At 40.4% G+C, this 22,689-nt stretch overlaps 1 protein-coding gene across 2 annotated transcripts in view; it reads right to left on the reverse strand.

The window, feature by feature from the left end:
• Window positions 1-147: 147 nt before the first annotated feature.
• Window positions 148-22,689, reverse strand: part of mast1b (microtubule associated serine/threonine kinase 1b) — a 53,270-nt gene continuing 30,728 nt past the window's right edge. Inside the window, exons 4-27 of one of the 2 annotated variants that reach the window (XM_024272161.2) lie at window positions 22,166-22,241; window positions 20,077-20,149; window positions 17,877-18,037; window positions 17,708-17,786; window positions 17,016-17,225; window positions 15,554-15,655; window positions 13,886-14,018; window positions 13,726-13,793; window positions 13,127-13,203; window positions 11,942-12,150; window positions 10,983-11,121; window positions 10,774-10,906; window positions 9,375-9,540; window positions 8,275-8,376; window positions 6,910-7,032; window positions 6,712-6,821; window positions 6,474-6,634; window positions 6,151-6,404; window positions 5,849-6,061; window positions 5,541-5,770; window positions 5,259-5,381; window positions 4,539-4,672; window positions 2,728-2,915; window positions 148-2,502 (exon numbers count right to left, since the gene is read on the reverse strand). In XM_024272161.2, the coding sequence (XP_024127929.1) occupies window positions 968-2,502; window positions 2,728-2,915; window positions 4,539-4,672; window positions 5,259-5,381; window positions 5,541-5,770; window positions 5,849-6,061; window positions 6,151-6,404; window positions 6,474-6,634; window positions 6,712-6,821; window positions 6,910-7,032; window positions 8,275-8,376; window positions 9,375-9,540; window positions 10,774-10,906; window positions 10,983-11,121; window positions 11,942-12,150; window positions 13,127-13,203; window positions 13,726-13,793; window positions 13,886-14,018; window positions 15,554-15,655; window positions 17,016-17,225; window positions 17,708-17,786; window positions 17,877-18,037; window positions 20,077-20,149; window positions 22,166-22,241 (4,799 nt within the window). In that variant the 3' untranslated portion in view covers window positions 148-967. The remainder of the gene's footprint in view (window positions 2,503-2,727; window positions 2,916-4,538; window positions 4,673-5,258; window positions 5,382-5,540; window positions 5,771-5,848; window positions 6,062-6,150; window positions 6,405-6,473; window positions 6,635-6,711; window positions 6,822-6,909; window positions 7,033-8,274; window positions 8,377-9,374; window positions 9,541-10,773; window positions 10,907-10,982; window positions 11,122-11,941; window positions 12,151-13,126; window positions 13,204-13,725; window positions 13,794-13,885; window positions 14,019-15,553; window positions 15,656-17,015; window positions 17,226-17,707; window positions 17,787-17,876; window positions 18,038-20,076; window positions 20,150-22,165; window positions 22,242-22,689) is intronic. The other variant, XM_024272162.2, reaches the window with a different exon arrangement.

Genomic DNA, 22,689 nt, shown 5'->3' on the forward strand with positions numbered 1-22,689 from the left:
AGAAGTCTTTGTAAAATACTTGCGTGGATCAATGTTCACTAGATTAGCGAATATAAACCACAATGCATTGCGGTCAAACAATTACAAACAAAAAACGTGTTTAAATGTAAATTTTGAATAAACCATCCCCACTTTCACCATCAGAACACAGTGGAGCAACAAATAAATGTTGTGAAATGTTCGTATTGATTCGATTTTTTGAAATTGATGACGTCATTTCTGGCGTTTAGAAAAATGAAAGAAAAGTAGTGAGCATCGTGTCCGAATTGCCTTTAGAATTCAGGGAACTATGTCGTTTTTTAGTAGTTAGGGATTAGGGAGGGAATTCGGACATAATCTGAGTATTTCTTTATTCAAATAGTTGTAAATCAGGAGCAGACGTGTTGAAAAAGAGCTCTTTTGTGGCATAGAAACAAGCCCCGCCCACAACTCAGAGGTGAATTTCTAAGGAATTATGTCCTAGAAAGTTTTTTGATTTTGGCTAATGATAATAAAAAAAACCCACAATGAAAATGGATCAAAAGATGATCGGAGTGGGACTTTAGCAATTTATCTGGATCCGTTGTAGTCTGGAATCTCATTTTGGGATAAAAAGAAGTAAAAATGTATGAGAGTTAACCCACAGTGAAAAGTTCAGTTACAATGTTGTTCACAGTGTTTTCTGTTTCAGCGTCTGCTGTACAATGTTCCTTTTTTCTGTATATTGTTCTGCTGTCGGACATGCATTAAGACGTTCCTTTTGTTACATACACACAGCATGATGTGATGAACGTACATAACAGATCAGTGTAATGACATCACGTGCACACATTTGTCATCAGCTAGCCTCTCATCTGCACGTTGTCGCGCGTCTTTTTGGTGTTTGTGTCAGGCATCGGTGTCTCCCCTGCTTTCGAAGGATCAGTCATGATATGTCAGTGTGATGCTACAGCAAAAGGCATTACGCGGGAGAGTTTCGCTTTTCTCATCACGAGTGATGCTTGAAGCTGCGGCCGTTTCCTCTGTCAGAGTGAGGGGTCCCGGCGGTGGAGGGGGCGCCCCGGCGGACGCCGCCAGACGAAGTCTCCGCCTTTGCTGCTGTGCTTCCTCTCTTCTCCTCGCTCGGCTTTGAGGCGTCCTTCGCCTTGCCTGCCTCTTGTGTCCCCCCCTTCATGGGCCCCAGCACGGTTTTGGCCACACTTGTTAGCTGGGTGACGAAACTGGCTTTGTCTCCTGGTGAAATTGGGCGTGACTTGGCCGAGGAGGGCGAGGCGGCTCTGGGGGACGGGGATGTGGGGCTCTCCTCCAGGACCTCCAAGTGCGCCTTCTCCTCCTTGACCCCTCGGCAGCCATTTGTTGACTTCTCCGCCCTGTTTCTGTTTGGAGGCTGAGTTTGGGCTGGGACTGGGGGTGCAGGCCCTTTGACCTTTGTTGCATCGGCTGTTTTGTCACTCACTCGGATGGTTCCCTTCTCTGCAGTTTCTGGACCTTTAGGCTGCTTGTTCTGCTCCGTCCCTGATGATTTCCTTGTGTAACCTTTAGGGCACTTGTCCTTCTCCTCAGTCTTCTCCTGAGCCCTGGTTGCAGGTCCATTGTCGGTCTGTTTGGTGTCTTCTTGCTGCAGGATCCTTGATGTGTTTGTAGTTGAGGTTTTCTCACTGGGTTTACTCTTAGAAAATGTTGCTTCAGAACCTAAAATGTTTGGTGGTTTTATTTCAGGGCTAAGTTTTGTTTCCTCCAACGAGCCTCGAGATTTATTTTGGGCTGAAGTTCTACCCGTGTCCGTCTCAGCAGTGGACGCCGCTGTGCTCGCCGGTTGTGGTCCGGTGATGTCAGACGCAGCGGTTTGGGAATCTTTGTCTTTAGTTGTTATGAGCGTGTCCCGGCTGAGTGGCGACTCCTGCCTCCCCAGCCTCCTAACGGGCTTCAGGCTTCCGATCTCGCTTCCCAGTGGAGGAGAAGGGGAGGAAGACGAGGAAGGAGAAGGGGGGGCGGGTCCGTTCTCGCCTTCGATCTCCAGCAAACTTTGCAGACTGTGCTCACAGTGGAACGACTCTCGTCTGTACTCCCCGTGAGTCACTTCCAGGCTGTGCTTGCGTAGCGACACCACCCCCGTCAAAGGAGAAGGCGATGACGATGACGAAGAGGAGGAAGGCAGAATGGGTGCTCCCAGCTTCTCTGCAGACTGCACCCGCTGCAGAAGGGGGGACCTGGGTGGCTCGGCGCTCTTGGGACGAGGGCGGGAGACGGGGGGCGAAGAGTGCAACTTAGCAGGAAAGGTTTGGGTGGTGTTGGAGCTCCCGACTGTGTGCCCGCTGAGGGGTGGGGGGGAGGAGGTGGTTGGGGAGGGGGTGTGAGCCAGAGGCGACAGCGGGATGTTTCCTGCGGATTTGCAGCGTGCGGAGCGGTACTGTCGGTGGAGTTTGGGAGACAGGCCGTGCAGAGAGCTGGGCCTCATGTGGTGGGACGCTGCTGGGGAGTTGGGGGTGCTAGATGCTGGGGAGCTGCTCTGAGATGAATTGCCTGAAGAGAAATCACAAATTATTCCTAAAGGTTAAAGTAGGACTATGTGGCTCCTTCTAGGTTTTGATCAGTAGAAAACAACCCCAAACGACTCTTTTACTGTTAAAGTTTGCCGACCCCTGGGCTATATAAATAAAACTGAATTGAATCAGTTTTTCCTGTTGTGTTTTATACTTTTTGAAATGTTTGGACTTAATAGACCTAACTGAACTGCTTCATACTCACCCAAGTGAGATGTTTCCAGAGTGGAGCGGTAACTCTGAGTGGGCGAGCGGGCGGAGAGGCTGTGGGTGGGGGATCCTGGGAGACTGTCTCCGGAGGACAGAGAGCGGTTCAAAGAGGAGAGGCTGCGGCTGGTGTGGAGGAGGTTGGATTGCTTTGTGATTTTTCTGAACAGGGAGCTGCGCTTTTTACTAAAAGACAAAAAAAAGGAGAAAATAGAAAAAAAATCTCACATAAAGAAATCCAAACTGCAGGTATAAAGTTGATTAGATACTAATCCAACAACCATCCATCCATTCCTCTAAAACAGTGTTTTTCCTCTTTTTTTGGCCAGTTTTTCCTTGAAAACAAACGCCCCGGCACACCACCATCCAAAAATGTAAAAAAAGACTAACTCTATAGACGGCACTGATGGATAATCCCTTCAAGATCTCCCCTGCATTTTCTTTTAATAATTGAGGCAGACAAAGCTGAAAGTTTGAGCTGTTTTCCTAAACGTTGTGATAAAAGTTGTTATTGTAAATAAGAACTTGTTCTTAATAGCTTACCATGTTAAATAAAGGTTTAATAATAATAATAATAATTGTGAACGTAATTAGTGAACAATTTGAAACCAAGAATTGATTTGGACCAATACTGGGATGTTATTAATAAACAAACTTTGAAGGAGGACTAAACTGTTTTCCTCTTATTCCATCATGTGAAAACTGTTAGAACAGACAGTTTGATGTGTTGATTTGTCGTTATGCTTCATTGCAGCGCAGAGGCGCTGTCACTTTAACCCAATGCATCATGGGAGATGTAGTGCAAAATCTTTACGCTGGCGTCTTTCACATCCACACCTATGGACAATTTAGAACGTGTCAAAGTCAAGGCCTGGGGAATAATATTCCTGCCTTTTTATTATTAATATTTATGTTGAAGAGTTATGGTTTTAAAGTTTTAAAAATTGGTATTCTGCTAGCTTTTTGGACTATTTTGGCATTTACTAAAATTTCTTAGGGTATTTTGGAGTTTACCAAATATTTCAGCCACATGCTAGCTGTTTTGGCTAATTTAGGATTTTTTTTTGTTTTTTAGGCTGTTTTGGAGTTAGGCTAATTAAATTAAATTAGCTAGATGTTAATTTTGGCTTTTTTCAGCTTTTTGGGCATTTTTTTATTTTATTTTCTTAGGTTAATTTGGCATTTAGCCAATATGTTAGCTGGCTATCAGCTTCAGTGTTTTTAGCTATCAATTTCAGCATCTTCAACTATCAACACTAAAATCCTCAGCGGCCAAATTCAGCTTACAACATTCACACTAGCATTATTGCAGGGGATGGTAAATACCTTGTTAGTTAGTTATAATTATGTTAAAAAGCAACTGTTTAAGTTTTTTTAGAGTGTTCAATAAATGTTTATCCTGTTCGACCCACAACCTAAGTTGTGTTTTGGATTCTGGCCCCTTGAACGATTGAGTTTGACACCCCTGAGTTAGAATCATAAAATAACCTATGAAGCAAGTTTTAGGACTGCGCTCGCAGAAAACCACACATGCACGAGGAGAACTTCACACAGAAAGGTCCCAGCCGGGATTTGAACCAGGGCTCTCACAGCTCACGTCCAACATACATAATAGATCAAATAAAACAGAGGTTTAACTCTAAAAATCATTACTCATATACAGTGCAGTTCCACAATAGAACTGAACAGATTTGATGGCAGACGGGGATAAAAGACCCCCTCCTTTTGTCAATAAAGTAGCAAAGGAACAGCAGTCATCAGTTCAGAAAAATATCTCTAAAATACTAAAGAAGGAGGGAATGAACTCACTCCTGTCCCTCCTTGACTCCGGCCTTCTTGCTGCGCCGTGCCATCTTAGACTTGTAGCTTGACTTGCGTGCAGGACCAACTTTTATTGAGGTGTTCTCAAAAGGAGTTGTTGTGACTGTTACTTTAGTTCCACTCTGTGAAACATAAGCACGAGTGATGAGTATACTGTAGATTAAAAAAAAATACATTTTACAGGACATTTTCCTTAAAAACCCATTGGATATAACTTGTCCATGCTTCCTGTAGTTCTTCATCATTCCATAAGGGGGCAGTAGAAGGCCTTTTCCTGCTCATTTCAAAATGGCCACTTCCATGATACCTCAGAAACAATTTTGCCGGGAAAACATTATGCTAATTTTACAAACTTAATGGTGAGAATAACTCATCTATTGTTATAACTTTTTAAAATTGACTTACAGGATTGAAAATAAATGATTTATAATACAGTTACACCATGTTGAAATAGTGTGGATCAAATTTGAGTCCGTGGGTTTATAAGGTGCTTCTTTCCTGAACACTCATGTCAATATTTTAGCATCTTAAGCTAACATTTTTGTAAACAAAAACTTACCATCCACTGTAGCTGATAATCTATTTCTCATAAAAATATGACATTGCAATTTTTGTAGGTTTCATCAAAGGGGTTAAAAAACATCCCCAAAAATGTGAAAATGTTGTCAAATATTGGAGATAGCGGGACTAAACCCGAATATATCTCACCTTCAGGATAAGCTCCACCACCTCCGTATGAACCAGACCGTGAACTGACTCTCCGTTTACATGAGTGATGAGGTCCCCGGCTCTTAGTCCCGCCTCCTGGGCTGGACCCCCATCCTCCACATGCTCAATCACAAAAAATATATAAATGTTTTAATTATTCAAATTGTGCTAAAGATGGTGTTCCACATGGTTCCGTACGAATCCCCAACAGGATTTAATATCACAAATGAGGAAAGCATAAATGTGGCTTTAACTATTATTTAAAAACGTTGTGTCTCTCACCCAAACCATGTGATGGACGCTGTAGACGTCACTGTCCCCCATGTAGACTCTGATCGCTCTCAGAGTGAAGCCATATTTCTTTCCAGAGCGGTGGATGGTGATGGGAGAGTGCAGCACGTTGACCATTGGGCAGCAGTCTCGGCTGGGGGAGGAGTCTCGAGAGGAAGGGTTGGACGAGAGGGAGCGAGGAGACATGGGGCTGGGCAGCGGGGAGGCACCATGTTGCTCCACTGAGGAGGAGCAGATAGAGTTGTTAGAAAGTCGCAGAGTTCTTCTGTAAATGACCTCATTCAGTGGTGAGGCTTCACCTGCTGGAATCATGACAGACAGCGCAGTAGCAGAGGCGGACTTGATAACTTTGGTTCCTGGACGGGAGTTAGGTTTCTCTCCTTCAACCGAAAGCTGCTGATGTCGGGCCCTGCGCAGAACCAGGTCCGTGGTGGCCCCGCGCGACCCCTGTGGATCAGGAGGCCCCAAACTAGCAGCAGCTCCTACAGAATCAGCAGGTCTCAAAAGTTTGTCTGTGACATAAAAGAAGAACACAAACCAGCCATAACTCTATGGAAGTTTCATCACCAAGAAATAGCTCTAAATTCAGCCAAATCCCCACCTCCTGCAGCGACGCCGCTCACTTCTTTGAGGAATGCTCTCAGATCTCCATGAGGGGAGACGAATCCCATAGCTCCTTCCAGGGAAGCTCCTCTAGTCTTTACAGGCGTGTGCTTCCCTGGTGGCTCAAAGTCCAGCTCCAGAGGTGAGGCCAAGCGCTGCATGTCCATCAGGGCTGAGAAACGCCTTCGAGCGCCTGATGCGGGGCTGGAGTCACTATCGGTGAAGAAGGTCTCCGAGCAGGACAAGCGCTTCCTGAAAAAGAAAGATAGCCCTGTAGCTCAGGAGGACACTGGAAAAACCGTCTGGCGTTTCTCTGCTCACATCTCAGGAGAACCCGTCCTCCAGCTCTTATCTCTGAGGGTGACGCTCCCCAGGCTTTCTCTTTTTGCCACCCGATCCTCCCTCGGGGTCTTGTGCTCCCGAAGAGTGACAGAGGGGGGTTTGTGCTCCAGCTGGGACAGGTGCTCCATGCTGCTGTAAACCTTCAGGTATGCACAACGGAACAACGTAAGCCAGCATTCCTTTACAAAAAAAAAAGCTCGAACTGCAGGGGCCAGACCTTGCTGAAACGAGGGGAGCAGGATGAGAAGCGATGGATTTCCACCGGTTCATCGTCATTGGTGTCGTCTTCTTCGTATGCCTGCACGTGGTGGTAGCGCTCAGAACGGGCTGGAGACGAGATGACAGTTTAGGAGCACTACCGTAGAGTTTTCATCTTCCACCGACTCCTTTCTCCCCCACCTTGAGGGTTACTTACTGTCAAAGTAACTGGTGTCTTCCTCTGACTCTAAGTGAGGAACAAACTCTGCTTTCTGCCTCAGCAGGCTGTTCCAGTCCACCTCTGTGAAGAAAGAGTGCTGCTTCACCTCAAAAGTGCCGCCTGCAGGAGAGGAAAGGAGACAGTCACAGGCAGGTGAGTAAAAGCTTCAGAAGTGGTGCAGGAGGAAAGATGGAAACTGAAGATATGAAGACGTGTTTCATGATAAAAGAGTCTCTTTGCTTCAGAAAAGCATTTAAGAACATTTCATCACTAGAATGCCTTCATGACTGATAAACACATTTTGAGATATTAAATGAAATAGATCCCAGCTAGGAAGACCAAGTGGGCACCATATGGTATCGAGCTAGTGAGATCCGCTTTATCAAGATAGCGAGCTCCGCTGTATCGAGCTCTGCAGTAGTGAGCTAGCAAGCTCCGCTGTATCAAGCTAGCGAGTTCCGCTGCAGTGAGATCACAAGCTCCACTATAGCAAGCTCATTGTAACAAGCTAGCTAGCTCAGGTTTTTTGAGCTCCGCTGTATCAAGCCTCTCCACTTTTGAAGATGGACTCAAAATTGACTTTTTGTTTGTCAATTTCACTATAGCTGTTTCCTTTTTTAATTAACATTTGGAGTTAAATTTTTTTGCAGGCATTCATCCTAATTGTAATTTCCTTACAAAAAATTGTTTTTATATTAACGTTAATATTTTTGTGATTGTTATTGAAGTACTTCAAGTGCTAAAACCGGCTTTGTCTTCCTGTTTATTTGTTACGGCATAGAGCCTGTTGTAACAAATTGGGGGCTCGTCCGGGATGTATTCTTTTGTGGTTTCTGCATAGTTTTTGTGTGGGTGGATTCGTGTGCGCCCTGGTTTTTGTCTGTGTGTGGGCTTTGTGCCTCATGTCTTTCAGTTTCTGCGCCCTTTGATGACGTCTGGATGCCTGTTTTGTTTGTTTTGGGGTGACATGCTGGCATTTAGAATTTTAGAATTAAAAAAAAAGTTTAGAGTTTATATAAAAAATCGCAAATATATTTTCTATATGCAGATTATTTTAAAAAATGTTTGTATTTTATTTTTCAGTGGGGGGTCTGGAAAATAAAAAAAACTTACAATGACCACAATCACCAACAACACACTAAAAAAGAATTACCTATATAACTATATAAAGAAACAAAACAAAGAGTTTAATTTAAATACCTGTGACATTTGTAAACATAACAATATGTTTATCTCTATATACTGAAAAAACACTGACAGCATAATTTTTATTAAGAGAAGTGTCAGAATGACACAACATCCATCCATCCGTCAAACATGAAGTCACCTCAGTTCTGTTTGACAGGAGGAGCCTGAACTGACCTGTTCCCAGTCGTACCAGTGGATTTCTCTGCAGGAGTGATGATATCAGGTGTTGGGCGTCAACAGGAAGAGCATCATCCCCATCAGGCCACTCTATGTCATCTACACCGGAGGAAAGATGGAGGAGGACAATGAAGATCAAAGGATATCGTTTCCCAGCAATAATAATCTAATGAACTCATCATAGACGAGTAGCAGCTTCTTTCAAATCAAATGGCTTCAAGTCCCACTCCAACTACAGGTTTACCTAAGGCGTTTTACCTAAGGTGGTCTTTTAATTACAATTGTGCAGTTTGTGTCCAAAATCGAAAATCCTTGTGTGTTTTATTTAAACATTTCCTGTGGAAGTTCTTTAGAAATTCGCCTCTGAGTTGTTGGTGGGACGGTTGGCACGGATGTAACCCTAATATGATATCATTCCTTTGTTTACATTCTCTCCTGCTAGCTTACAGCCCTTCACAACCCCAAGCTAACATTAACGTCACAAAAAAAAAAAAGTAGAGAATCCAGCTGTACAGTTAAGATCCAGATTCCAGCCCAGACGAGGAAAATGAAGACGTTCATGGATATATTTGTCTGCAAGAATTAGTGCTGTCATTTATATTTTATTTGCACGATTAATTAATTGTGACCAGCAATTAATGTAACTAATTAATATAGTATGAATGGTTATTATAATATAATAATAATAATAAAATAGTCCACCTTTTGTGTAAAATGATTTAAACTTAAAAAATATAACAGAAAAAGTTCTAATAATTGATTTAATTTTTTTTTCTGTAAATGACCATTGTATAATTGCCATAATGCTCCTCCAGGTGTGCATTATCAGACATGAACAGACTTTACGGAAGCAAGAGATTAACGCTCTAAAAAATAAAATAACACGTTAAAATGTCTGTAGTTAATTAATTGTGATTAACGTGATAACTTGACATCCCTAAAGGAGACTTGGGCCCGTCACAAACCTCAGCTTTTTCAAAACTGATTTTTAATCTTAAATAATTTTTTCATGTCTTCTATGATGAGAAAAATGCTACAAGACCAAGTTAAAACACCATTTTCCCAGGAGTGGGTCTTTGAACACTCGATGCTCTCACCAGTGATGACTTGTCCAAAGAGCTCCTCTGGAGTATCTCCAAAGAACGGGACACAGCCCACCAGGAATTCATACAGGATGATACCCATAGCCCACCAGTCCACCGGCTTCCCGTAACCCTGACGGAGAATCACCTCTGGGGCGATGTACTCCGGGGTTCCACACACCTGGAAGGACAAATAAAGTTCCTTAATGTTTTTAATTCTTCCCTGTTAATCTGAAGGTCACCACGTGGTGAGAATCCTGCATGTTTTTGGCTTGAGATGCCAGCCAAGATGAAAGGACCACTGAGGGTTTTCATCTGCGACGGCCTCGCTAACAGATGCCCGGCTGCCGTGACGTGGACATGAGAGATAATGAGGCTTCAATTCAAAGCTCAAAGCTCCTGCTCCCAATGAAAGGTTGCCTCATCTAAAAGAGAGGAGGTTGCAATAACAGCGGTAACACTGCTCTTTTGTGCTGCCTGTTAAGGCCTCCTTTATGTGGGGTTTACAAAGGCTGTAACACAATGGAGGGAAATGTCTTTGCATAGAAATGCAGTGATCAAAAGAAATTTGAGACTAATCATATTTAAATGTGATCAATCTAAATTGTGACAGAAAAAAATGAGTTTTATGCTGACAGAAAAAAAGGTTGCAGATTATTTTGGAGCAAAAATTTATTCTGATTTAGGATTCAAATTGTAGAATTATGACTTCAAAGAAAATAGCAGCTTTTACTAAACATTTTTTTATCTGAATTTGTTTTCTCTGGATCACTGATCTCACTTTTAACTACAATTTGTTTAAGAGAATAAAAAATAATCTTTAAAAAAAATCTTAAATCATGTCAAAAGTACAGAATTGAATGTATACTGCAGTTATTTTTTTCATCTGAGGTCTGCATTTATTAAAAAAAAAGTCCCTTTATCCATATTATCCATATTTGAATTTTTTGAAGTTTATTAGATTTCCGTTTTATTTTTTTTAGTATTGAACTTTTGTATCGTCTCTAAAAATAAACAGCTTAGCAATATAAGAGTAAATTTAAACAAACTATTAGAAAAATACATGTTCTTCATTATTCACATTATTAAAGAACATTTTTGTAAAAATAATGATATATTTGAAAAAATAATTTTAAGAGACTAAAAAATTCTGACCTTTCTTAAATGTTTAGGTCATTATAAGATAAAAGAAAAGTCAGAATTCTTTTCATAAGAAAAGAAAATTAAGAAAGAAAAAAGAACCCACAAAATACTGAAAAAAGTGAAACATAAAAAAAAATTAAAGGAAAAGGTACAATTCAAGTTTTGTTTTAAAAATATTAAATTTACTGAAACAAATCTATTTTTAAGGTACGATGAGCAGCTTTTACAAATATTTCTTAACTTTTTATTGAACACAAACTTCCATATTTACCTGTTTGTCCAGGAACTCCCGCGTGTCTTTTTCGATGTGTCCTTCATACAGGTTGGTGGTCAGGCTCATCAGACCCATTTTGGACAGGCCAAAGTCAGTCAGCTTGATGTGTCCAATCGAGGTGATCAGGAGGCTGAGAACAGGATCAAAGCCATCAGAGCTTTGCTTCAAAACGGGGATGTGACGTCTGAGGAACCAAATCGTCTCACTTGTCGGGCTTCAGGTCTCGGTGTACGATACCGTAGTTGTGCAGGTACTCCAGTGCGAGGACGGTCTCTGCGAAGTACATGCGCGCCATTTCCACGGGCAGAGCGCCGATGTTTTTCAGCAGAGTGGCACAGTCCCCTCCTGTCCGCAACAAACACAGATTCACTGCTTATTTGGACAATTTGAGTGTTATGTGGATGTCTGCTTACAGCTTTCGACCAATAAAAATGAAGCTGTGTGTGGGGGTGTGCGTGGGGGTGTGTGTGTGTGTGTGTGTGTGTGTTTGGGTGCAGTTCTCTGGAATTGTGATGACTGGGCTTTGAGTCATCCTGTTTTCAAGGTTATTCAGAGTGTTGCACGGCACTTGGACTGTATTCAGTGGTCAGCTTGTCCTCAAATAAAACAAATCATGACAAAACAGTTTAAAATCTACAACCTATACTAACTCCAAACATCACAAAAGGGCTCAAGGACACAGAGGAAGGCTTTACTTGAGATCTGTTTATTTTTTTGTGAATTTTCTGGATCAAGCTGGATTACAACAATCTTTAATTATTTGAAAATATTTACATGATTACATTTGTGGTTTTATTATTATTATTTTTTTTTATGATTGTGTTTAAGCTAAAAAAGATAAATGGGGATATATTTTCCCAAAAAACATGTTCTTCTATATAATGCTAGTTATTAGAGAATTTATTAGAGCATTTTTACCAATTATCACAGTATCGCAATATTATGGATATCATGAGCCATGTATCGCGTATCGTATCGCGTATGTGAGGTACCCAGTGATTCCCAGCCCTAATCTACGGTGGCTGTTTTGGTCCAGTTGTTCCACTCTGAGCACACTCTATTCAAATTGAGGAAACTCTGACCCAACTGGAGCTCAGTTTGATTAGAAACGAACCGAGAAAACCTCTCGCCGCTTTGATACCGATGCAGATCTTCACATCCTTACCTTCCACATACTCCATGACCATGCAGAGGTGCCGCCGTGTTTCAAACGAGCAGAACATGGAGACCACAAAGGGATTCTCAGCGAAGGTCAGGATGTCTCTTTCCACAAAGGCCTGCTGGATCTGGTTCCTCAGAATCAGGTTTTGCTTGTTGATTTTCTTCATGGCGAAACGCTGCCGTGTCTCCAAATGGCGCACCAAGTAAACGGCACTAGTGGACGTGGAGATAAAACACGAACAAGAATAGTCAAATGTTTGGTGTTTCATTGCAGATAAGAGGTTTCCTGTTGAGGTTCCCTTACATTAAAGTCCAGAAAATAAGTCTACTGTTACAAAAAGTTCTTCAGCTAATTTGGCATATGCTATGTTCTTTTGGGCCAATTTGGAGTTTAGCAAATGTGTTAGCAAAATGCTAGCTTTTTTTTTTTTTTTTTTTTTTATAATTTGGTATGTACTGAGGTTTTGTAGGTTATTTTAGCAAAGCATTAAATGTTCTAGCAAAAGTTGGCATGTATTGGGGATATTTTTTTTTAGCAAAATTCCTACAAATTCCTCAGTTTTTGTCATTTTACAAGAAACTCTTCAAATTCTTTATACACTTTAAAAATGTATTGCAATATTGGTGTAAAAACATTCAGCACATTCAGGACATTCATGCTTGTACTTTTGGTATTAATATCTCTTACAAATGTTAAAAATTTAAGCAACTTTTGAGAATTTTCAAGAAATTCTTCACAATCTCTGTGCACTCTCTGCAAATTGATGCAAGTTCTGGTGTCAAAATTTTCAGCTAGTTCTGGACATTCATGCTTGTATTTTTGTATTCATACCTTTTATGCATTTTAACGTCTTATAGAATTTTTGCAGTTTTTCAAGAAATTATTAAATTCTTTGTCCACTTTCTGCAATTTCTGTCCATTAGCAGCTCTAGCAATATGTAAAAGCTTTAGCTTTATAGTTTTAGCATTTTGAGCAAATCCCCTCAGCAATTACAGTAAATTTCTTCTGCATCTTCAGTGACCACATTCAGCGAAAAGCATTCAGACTAACATTATCGCAGGTAAATCAACTTTTCTAGTTAAGGCAGTAAGCTACAGATATAAAGATAAGATCTTTTTTCAAGTGAAATGTTAGATCAAACACAGATTTCTGTCACAGATGTGAGGATCACATGAGATGTTGCTCACCCGTACGCTCCGTTACTGATCAGTTTGATGGTCTGGAAATCTGCTTCTCCTGGTGGCTTCATTGCTTTGGTCTTCCCCTGTGGATCACATGTGCTTTGTTGAAGGCGATCCCGAATGAGCATCAGCATGTGATGTTAAAATGTTCCCTCTGCATGTTTTTGCAAATTGTTTCATCATTTAGCGAGTTCTGAAACTGGAAACTCACTGGGTCTCAGAAAGTGAAACCTAGTGATTCTATGCATTACAAATAGGAATAGGGACTAAACCACCAACAGGTGGTGCCACGTCAGCAGCTCCGTGCTCCTTCAGGCGATGGATGAAATGCTGAGAACTCCAAACGCTGGTGATTAACCTCCTTCCAATTGAATTTGCTTTCATTTCCTGTTTTAGATGCCCCTGCTCGAGGTCTGTGTAATGCTAATAGGAAAGCTCTGAGTTTCCAAAAGAGGAGTTTCCGTTTTCTGGAACATCAGCAAGAATTTTCATAGTTGGATGAAGCAGCCAAGTCATTAGAAAATGAGGCAGACGGTATGCCAGCAGGTCATAAGTCGTACAAATTAGTAAATGTGTGAGAAACTGAGAGTGGGTTTGGATCTCACCTCCATGGAATCATCTGTTTCTGGAGTAACCGGTCCCTCGCTGTCATAACTGTCCAAGTTCACCATGTCTGATGACAAAGTTTGGTTCAATCAGATGATGCATATGTATGTTTTTCCTTTATTCTGAGTGCTGCACAAAGTTTGCCCCTGAGGTTCTCACCTTCAATCGGGTCTCTGGTCAGTCCCAGCTGGCTGATGATGTAACGAGGAATATCAGTTTTCACCAGATGGCCCTCTTTGGCATGGTCCTCCGCTGCCTCCAGCAGATGATAAAACTCCTCAGGATTAAACTCCTGAAATCATATTATCCTCAGATTTACACTTTATATGATTTTAAAATGCAATAAAAAGGGGAAAGAAAACAACCCAGAAACCTTGATTGAGGAGCTGACTCAATTGTTTTAGCTTATCATGTCAAAAATATGACAAAATTAACTCTTTCTGTAATTATTGTTTAACCCTTTAATACCCGAGATGTTGTAGGTGATGCTTACATTGATCATGTTAGCAATTTAAAAATGACAGTAAATCAAAGAACATAAACACTGGAGCTCCAGTTTTGAAGGAATAAAACCGGTTGCTGGAGCCTGTCCCAGCTACTGTTGGGGGATAGTGTGGTACACCCTGGACGGGTCACCGGTGCATCCAATCATTCCTAATTTTAATTAGGGCAAAAACATTCTGAACTTCCTGTTTCTTATCAAGTGTAGAAATTAACACATGCTTCTCAATTGTAAAAAAAAAATCATAAGGGAATTAACTGCTATAAAATTATGAATGTTTTTTTACTGGTAGCTAATTGTGTATTTAAAGAATTCTGGGTAATTTGTGATACAGCGTGCAAATTTTTTATTTTTCATTCTATAGTTGGTCCGTCCATCTCCACCTTTACAGGACTGGTTAGAGCTGAAACAAATAGAGCATTTAACATTTAAAAGCTTTTGTGTTGCTATTTTTCACTTTGTTTTTGGAATGTGATCTTAATTAATTTGAGAAAAAAAGAAAAAAATGACAAATTCTTCCTGTGAATCACCTCTGTAGAATTGAAAGATTGTTTGATTTCTTGTAATTAAAAAACATGACATGTAAAACATTGAAGATAAATGATATTTAAATGCTTTTGTGCTGTTATTCTTGACTTTGTTTTTAAAATTTGATTTTAAATATTAGAGAAATAACAAGGATTGCTTTAAAAATGATGAAAAAACTCTGAATTCTTCCCATGAATCACCCCTGTAGACCTGGAAAGATTGATTGATTTCTTGTGTGAGTCTTGTGACTAACAACCTTGTTACTAATCAGACACGAGCTGCATGAGGGACCTCAAACACAATGAAAGGCTAATTTAAACAGGATCAATAAATCCATTCTCCTTCAGGCCGTTTTTGCTGTCATTCATGACACTAAAGAGAGGATCGACTCTCACCGGGGTTCACTCCTGATTCCTGATTATGAAACACACTCGACATAGACAAACACACACTCAGATATCCTCCTGATTAAGGAGGCACCATGCCCGCGGTCTGACTGAATCCGGCCGGGAAAGAAGGCACTCATCAGAGTATTCTATAGTGGTATGAAAAATGTTCATCTAAATGCAAATGTGTGTTCGGATTCTACTTATTCTTAAATTATTTTCCATCCCCCGCTGTGTCACGCATCAGCCTGCTTAAATTCTAATAACTGACAAATGGATATGTGTGCCGCGTCAGTTTAAAGAAAATCCATTTGCAGGCATTCACAGGAGTGATGTGATTATGGAGGGAGGAACAGTGAGGCTCCAGGAGGGCTGTGATCATGGCAGCAGCAGCGTGGGGTTTCTTCTCACCAGACACTCCAGCAGCCTCGCAGGGCGGGCGATGATGATGAGAAGCTTTTTCACCAACTCTGTGACGAAGGCGACCTCAGAGCTCTCGGAGCGCTCGAAAGCCTGGCAGGCAGACAAAGACAGACAGGAAGATACATACAGATTTAGATCTTCAGCCTCTTTAATCCAGATTAATGCATACAGAGCTCAATGGAACTGTCATGGCTCTATATAAAAACACATTTTTTACCCTCAAGACTGCAAAAAACGCAGTAAAAACCAGTTTTATCATTGCTAACAGAGAAAGAAACATTTTTTTTAAATAAAAAGTTTGATTTAAAAAAATTACAACTTGTTACTTCCTACAATATCCAGAAGAAAATAATAATGCACTTTTTTGAAAGAAGTATCTTATAGTAAATTTTATGATTTATCTGATCAACTTTGCAGATAAACGTCTTTACATTTTTGTTTTTCTTAATTTCTCAGGCGTCTTCTGGGTCCAGAAAAGGTGAAAAATGCAAACAACCCCTTAACCTCGATTATACTATGGTCAGGTGAATACTGGATTCTGATTGGCTGCATCAAAAAATGATGGTGGACATCTGAAAAGGAGTTCCTGTCATGTATTGTGCTGGCCTGAACACCATTTGGTAACAGAAACAAAAAAAAACTCGGACCATAACTTTACAAATAATTTAATTTCAAATAATATTTTTTATTATTTATTGATCCACATTTTATGATCAGAGTTTATGGTGAATATGTCAACAATAAAATCGATCTTGGAAACTACTTGAGGATTTTTTTTATATCAAACAAACTTTTTTTTCATGATCAAAACAAGCAGTTTATTAAAATAAAAACTTATTGAAATTAAATAAAAAGTGAAGTGAATGCCAAACAGTCTACAAACCAAAAGAAACAACTAACTATATGATATAAAAATAAATCAAAATGTTTAACGATTGAAAAAAAAACAACAGGTAGAAATGTAAATAATTTGTAACTTCTTAGCCTTTACATAAAACAATAAAAACAGGTGAGAAGTAACTTGTCAAAAACAACTCAGAAGAAAAGTTTCAAACAAGAGTGGAAATATCGATCTCAAGTTGGTATCGATCGATACTATGGATACTTTAGATCGATCTGCCTAAAAGCACTAAAAGTTGTTTCTGTTTGATTTGAAAAACAAAAAACAAATCTCTGCTTAGAAATGTACATTTATGCTTAAACTACTTGGAGAACCCAAGGAGTCAGATTTGGCTACTGTTTTTTTAATGGTTTCTTATTTTATTTTATTTTTTTTCAATCTTTTAAACATTAATTTAGGCCAAAAATGAACAAACAAGAAAGTCTAATCCACTTAAAAAGCCCAGAAGAAAGTTGGTTTTCTAGGGTTAAACTGTAAAACTTTTTTTTGACACTGCTGTGATCTTTTATTCCACGTCCTCGTGTTCTCGTATGGATAGGTCGAACTCACATCCTGAAGCAGCTTCTCCAGGTTCTCCTGCAGCTCAAAGAAGTAGACTGAGGTGATGAGGCCCTCGCGGGATTTGGTCAAGCAATCCCTGGCCAGCTCAGCTATCTGGTGGTGGATGAAGCTGAGGACGCCATCGGCCAGCGGGAGGACGCTCTCCGGAGAGAAGGCCTGAATGAACTCGGCCAGCCTCTCCTCCATCTGTGCTGTGGCCTGGTGGAGGACGAAGGGCGGAGGCAGAGTAGGAGAAACGTCATGAGAGTGCAACAAAGGGACAAGTGTGATAATGGAGGCTGGTATAACACTTATAAAAAGAGTATTTCTTTAGATCAACTGGAGTAGAATGTGCTAAAAGCTTTTACACTCCTGGAAAACCGTAGGGCACCGTTTCCAACAGCTTGATTTTTATCACTGCCAGCTCATTTCTTCTCTGTTCCCACCTCATATCAGAGTGAGAACTCATCGTTTCCTTGGGAGTCCAAAGCTGAGGCAGTTTGTTCAACTGAACATTTTCTGCAGCTTCATGTAATGGGATGTTTTGTTAAATTTGGTTTTCAAAAATAGCAGCTAATCTGTTTGAACATGTATGACGTCACGAGAAAAAAGGCCATATTTTATTATCTGCTCTTTGCTTTGTGTGCTTTTTTTCACAGAACAGGCTGTTCAGAAACGCCCTCTTTTTAAGCGTGCCTCACCTTTGGGAAGCGCTCTTTGTAGACGTGGTTCATCATGACGATCTCGTTGTCGTAGCAGGAGGACGAGCGTCCGGGGCTGCTGGGAGAAACACCACGTTGACAGAAAAATTCATGAAAAGAATTTTTTTTTGGCAACAGACTCGATGGTTTTTAGTTTTCTGCGGCTGACCTGAGACTGCGGGAGCGTGGGCGCATGTGGGGCGAGCAGCGGCCCCCGTCGTCATCAGTGATGCTCTCTGTGCTGCCGAAGTGCTTGGATAAGAAGTGGAGCTCATCCATGGTGGGCTGGAAGGGCAGCTGGTGGAGCCGCTCCTGAGAGGAGCTGGAGGACTGCAGATGAGGGAGAGGGCAGGTGGAAAACGGGATCAAAAATAATCAGCGGAAACAAGTCCGGAAAACCAGGAAGACTTAAAATTCCTTCTTTTCTTTCTGTTTTCTCATTGAGAAGTAAAACATTCTTTGAGAGTTGTTATTCTTTATCCCACCCGCTTTTCCAGCTAGATAAATAATGTATGTGCAAAAAAGAAATCAACAAAAAAATGCACTATTGACATGAATGCTGAAATGTAGATGTGTGCATCTACACTTAGAATATAGCGGCTAATTGTATATTTTGCATGGCAGGCCAGGTGAGCTCCATATGGTTTCATAGTGGGCAGAAAATGTGGACCACGGTTTGTCCGCAATTTCTGTGGTGGCCCCACCTGTGTCTGCCCACACTGGCTTAAGTGGGCAATCAGTAGGTTGACTCACTACAACAGCCAGCCTCTCGGTGGACAGCTGAGCTTGCTAGATCGCTACAACATAGCATACAGCATAGCTCGCTAGCTCAATACAGCAAAGCTCGCTAGCTCGCTACACCGGAGCTTGCTACAACAGACCTCGCTAGCTTGCTATAGTGGAGATCACTAGCTTGATACAGCAAATCTTGCTAGCTCGCTACAACAGACCTCGCTAACTCGCTGCAGTGGAGCTCACTAGGTTGATACAGCAGAGCTTGCTAGCTTGCTAGCTCAATACACCAGACCTTGCTATCTCGCAACAGCAGAGCTCGCTAGCTCGATACAGCAGAGCTTGCTAGCTTGCTACACTGGAGCTCGCTATTTCACTACAGCAGACCTTGCTAGCTCGATACACTGGAACTCGCTCTCTCGCTACAGTAAAGCTCGCTAGCTTGATGCAGGAGAGTTCTCTACAGTGGAGCTCACTAGCATGCACCATTGTCAACGAAGAGGCTAGCTAGCATAGCGAGTCAACCCACTGAGTGCCTATTTAAGCCAGTGTGGGCAAACACAGGTGAGACCACCACAGAAACAGACAAACCAAATTGAGGCCCACATATTCTGCCCACTTTTAAACCATATGGGGCCCACTTGGCCTTGCTGGCTGGATATGTGTGCTCAAGCTTGAAATAAATGAAATGTGAAAAAGAGAAAACATTTGATTTTTAGTTTTTACGTTTTATTCAGAATTTTTGCACCCACAAAAAAAAAAGAGGTAATTGGTACCTCAAAGATTACACAAAGGTTTCAGAGCGGCGCTTCAAGGCACAAACATGTAATTGTGTAACAGCGATTTCAGTTAAAACGACTCATGAAATCAATTTTGGGCTTTGCCGCAGATTAAAGGAGTGAATGGAGACTCAATCAGCTCAAAAACAACACAATTTTTCACATGATTTTACAGAGAAAGAACCGAGTGAAATGAATGACTAATACGTCAATCTGTGCCAGGTTAGAAGCTTGAAAACACAGAAGCCTTGAGGAGACGTGATGAGTCTGAGAGTCGAGAAATGAATGCCAATATGTCAATTTACCTAATCAAACCCACACTTTAGAAACTTTAACCATCATGGCTGGAAAAAACTTTGCTGGCGTTAAAAAAAATGTAATTTTAATTAGTTTTAATGGTTCCTCAATCCTTTCTTGTTCAAAGGGGAAATGTAATTATTTTGAGTGGGTCTAGTATTGCTCAGTGTTGCGTCACATCACAGCAATGTCCTGAAAGTCAACATTCCCTCTCTATTCTTTGGAAAAAGATCAAGGATAGTTTCTTAAGGGAAAATCTCTGTATATTTATTTATTTTTTTCAGCAAAAATGATAGATATATCCATTTAACAAAGCTAAGCTTTCCCCAAAGGAAACATTCAAAAGTTGGAGATTTTGTAGATGACATTTTAAACTTTGCAGCTGCTTTTCTAAAGGTATTAAATGGAATCCAGCAGGTTGCCGTTGATTTTCTCACACAGATTCTGAACTAAACCAACATTTTTGAGGCTCCGCTTTGATGTTTGTACCTCATTTTACACTTCAATTCCCTTTTGTGACAACATATTTTTGATGGTTGGTACAGTGGAGAAGTGGCTTACCGTTGAGCTGGGTGTGTTGGTGCCATAACCAGAGGAAGGTAAAGATGCTAAAGACCATCTCCTCCCATCCGCTCTGCAGGGAATAAAATCACACATTTAAAAAAAAAATCCAATTCCATGCATTCGCTGTGCTTCTGAATCCATGGCAAATCATTTCACACATTCCAGACACTGAAAAACACCAGGGCTTTACTTTAGCTGCTTCAGAAGTGATACATGTGGCTTTATGGGGCTCTAAAAACTGTAAAGTTGAATCAAATGTTGGAGTACAAAAGCCTCATTCACTGAGTTTGTGTTTGCCCCAAATGGCTTTACTTTAAAAAATACAGACTTGAATTCTGATGGTTTTGTGATAATGTAGAATTTAAAAAAAAAGCATTTCTAGAATAAAACATTCAAGTTAAACATCAGTTCAGACTCTAAACCTATCGTAGATAAGTCAAACATTCTTAGAATCTGAAACATTTTCTCAAAATAAACCAAAAAATTAATTAATAAAAGTTATTTAAGGCTTAAATTGATTTATTCTGGAATAATATTCCTGCGATTTTATTATTCATAATTATGTTAAAAAGTTACAATTTAAAGTTTTAAAAATGGGCATTTTGCTAGCTTTTTGGACTATTTTGGCATTTACAAAGTTTTTTTTTTTAATTTATTTTGGAGTTTAGCTAATATTTCAGCTAAATGCTAGTTGTTTTGGCTAATTTTGGATTTTTTTTCAGTTTTTCTTGGCTAATTTAGAGTTTAGCTAACACTTCAGCTGCATGCTAGCTGTTTTGGCTAACCTAAGTTTTTTTTTTGGGATAATTTGGCATTTCGCTAATATTTTAGCTGGCTATCAGTTTCAGTGATTTCATCTATCAACTTGAGCGTCTTTCAGCTATCAACTTTAGCGTTTTCCAATATCAACTTCAGTGTTTTCAGCTATCAGTTTCAGCATCTTCAGCTATCACCGCTAGCATTTTCAGCGGCCAAATTCAGCTTACAGCATTCACACTAGCATTAATGATATTTATCTAGTTCATAATTATGTTAAAAAGTTACGTTTTAAATGTTTTAGGTTTAGAGTGTTCAATAAATATTCATCTTGCTCTATGGTTTGGAAAATATGGTATTTTTTTATATTTGGCAAGACAACTGAAAAAATAAACATTGAACTGGAAAGCAACAATCACTGAGAATAACGTATAAAATTACATTTAACCCCTCCGTTAGTGGTGTATTGGCCTAATTGGCAACGTACCATTAAATGAAGGACTTTACTTAATTTAACACTGCATTGAAATGAAAAAAACAAAACATTGAAGAATATTTTTTATACAAATTGAAGTTGAGTCAGGCATGATGGGGCTTTAAAAAATAGAAAATCAGAAGAAATCTCTGCGTATTGGGGGGTAAAATAAAAATTAATTTGTTTGATACTTGGGCCTTTTAAGCTCTAACAACAAATTAAAAAGTAACCATGAAGCTCAAATCTGTACTGAACACTAAAAAAAACATATTTTCATAAGAGTGCTCATAAAGACAACTAACCAACTCAAAGAGAAATTATGCCAAAATTCAATATTAGCAAATGTTTTTAAATATATTCTAAATTGACTCATTTCAGCACTTCAATGTCTTCAGCTGGAAAAAATGGGAACTTTTAATACTTTAACCCCTTAATGCCTCAAGCTATGAAAAAATGTCACCTGGTTTTGCATTTTGATTTATAGTTCCATCAATAAGTGTCAATGGGTTTAAGTTATGGCATTTTTCCTACTTCACTAACTTGTTTGAAGGATTTCTTGTGTAAAAGCATCATTGGAGGTAGCAGTTGTGCAGCCATGTTCTTGTGAGTGGTGAGAGTGAGCCCCAGCGGGGATGTGAATGGAATGGGACGCTCCTGTCACACATGAGTCAGCCTTTCACACTGAAAGCCTCTGTCAGACTCTCAGCTCCCCAGGATGTGTGAAATCCCTCCCAACATCCGATTCTCTTCTGTCCCTTTCCTTTGTCTCAGTCCGGCTTTTTTTTTCCCATCCTTTTTTTTTTGCATCAACAGGAAACACCAAGATAATGCACATCAGAAGAATAAAGCAGAGACCTTCTAGAGGAGGCAAACGAGAAGTGTGCTGGATTGTTGGGGGAGAAATTTCGTGGGCTGTCCAGGGGGCTGCTTCCTGTTGGGGCAAACGCAGAGAACGAAACATGAAAAGAGCAGATCAGAGCAAAGAAAAAGGTTCTGGCATTCAGCATGACAGATGCAATGGTTACTGCATTACGCTCTGGAGGGATGTAAAGTTGATTGCAATATTTTTCAAGGCCTCAAGGCCTTTTATTGATTTTTTGAGTCTAAGGAGCAGATTAACTCTGCAGCAAAGCATAAATTGCCTCAAAACATAACTGTCAATATCTGCTGAGGAAACGCAGAGCCTGCAGGGATGGGCAGTGACCTTTGCTGCTGCTGCTTTTGGGAGGTTGTTTTCTACCAGAGCAAGTCAAATTCTGAAAATGCACATAGTCAATCACTGCACTGTCACAAGTAATGTGCTTGTTATTCAGTGCTGTAAATATCGGGCGTGATTAAAGCACGTTGATTCCAAAATTCAAATTGATTTAGCCCTAGAG

Source organism: Oryzias melastigma, linkage group LG8, assembly GCF_002922805.2.
Source record: "Oryzias melastigma strain HK-1 linkage group LG8, ASM292280v2, whole genome shotgun sequence".
NCBI classification, from domain to species: Eukaryota; Metazoa; Chordata; class Actinopteri; order Beloniformes; family Adrianichthyidae; genus Oryzias; species Oryzias melastigma.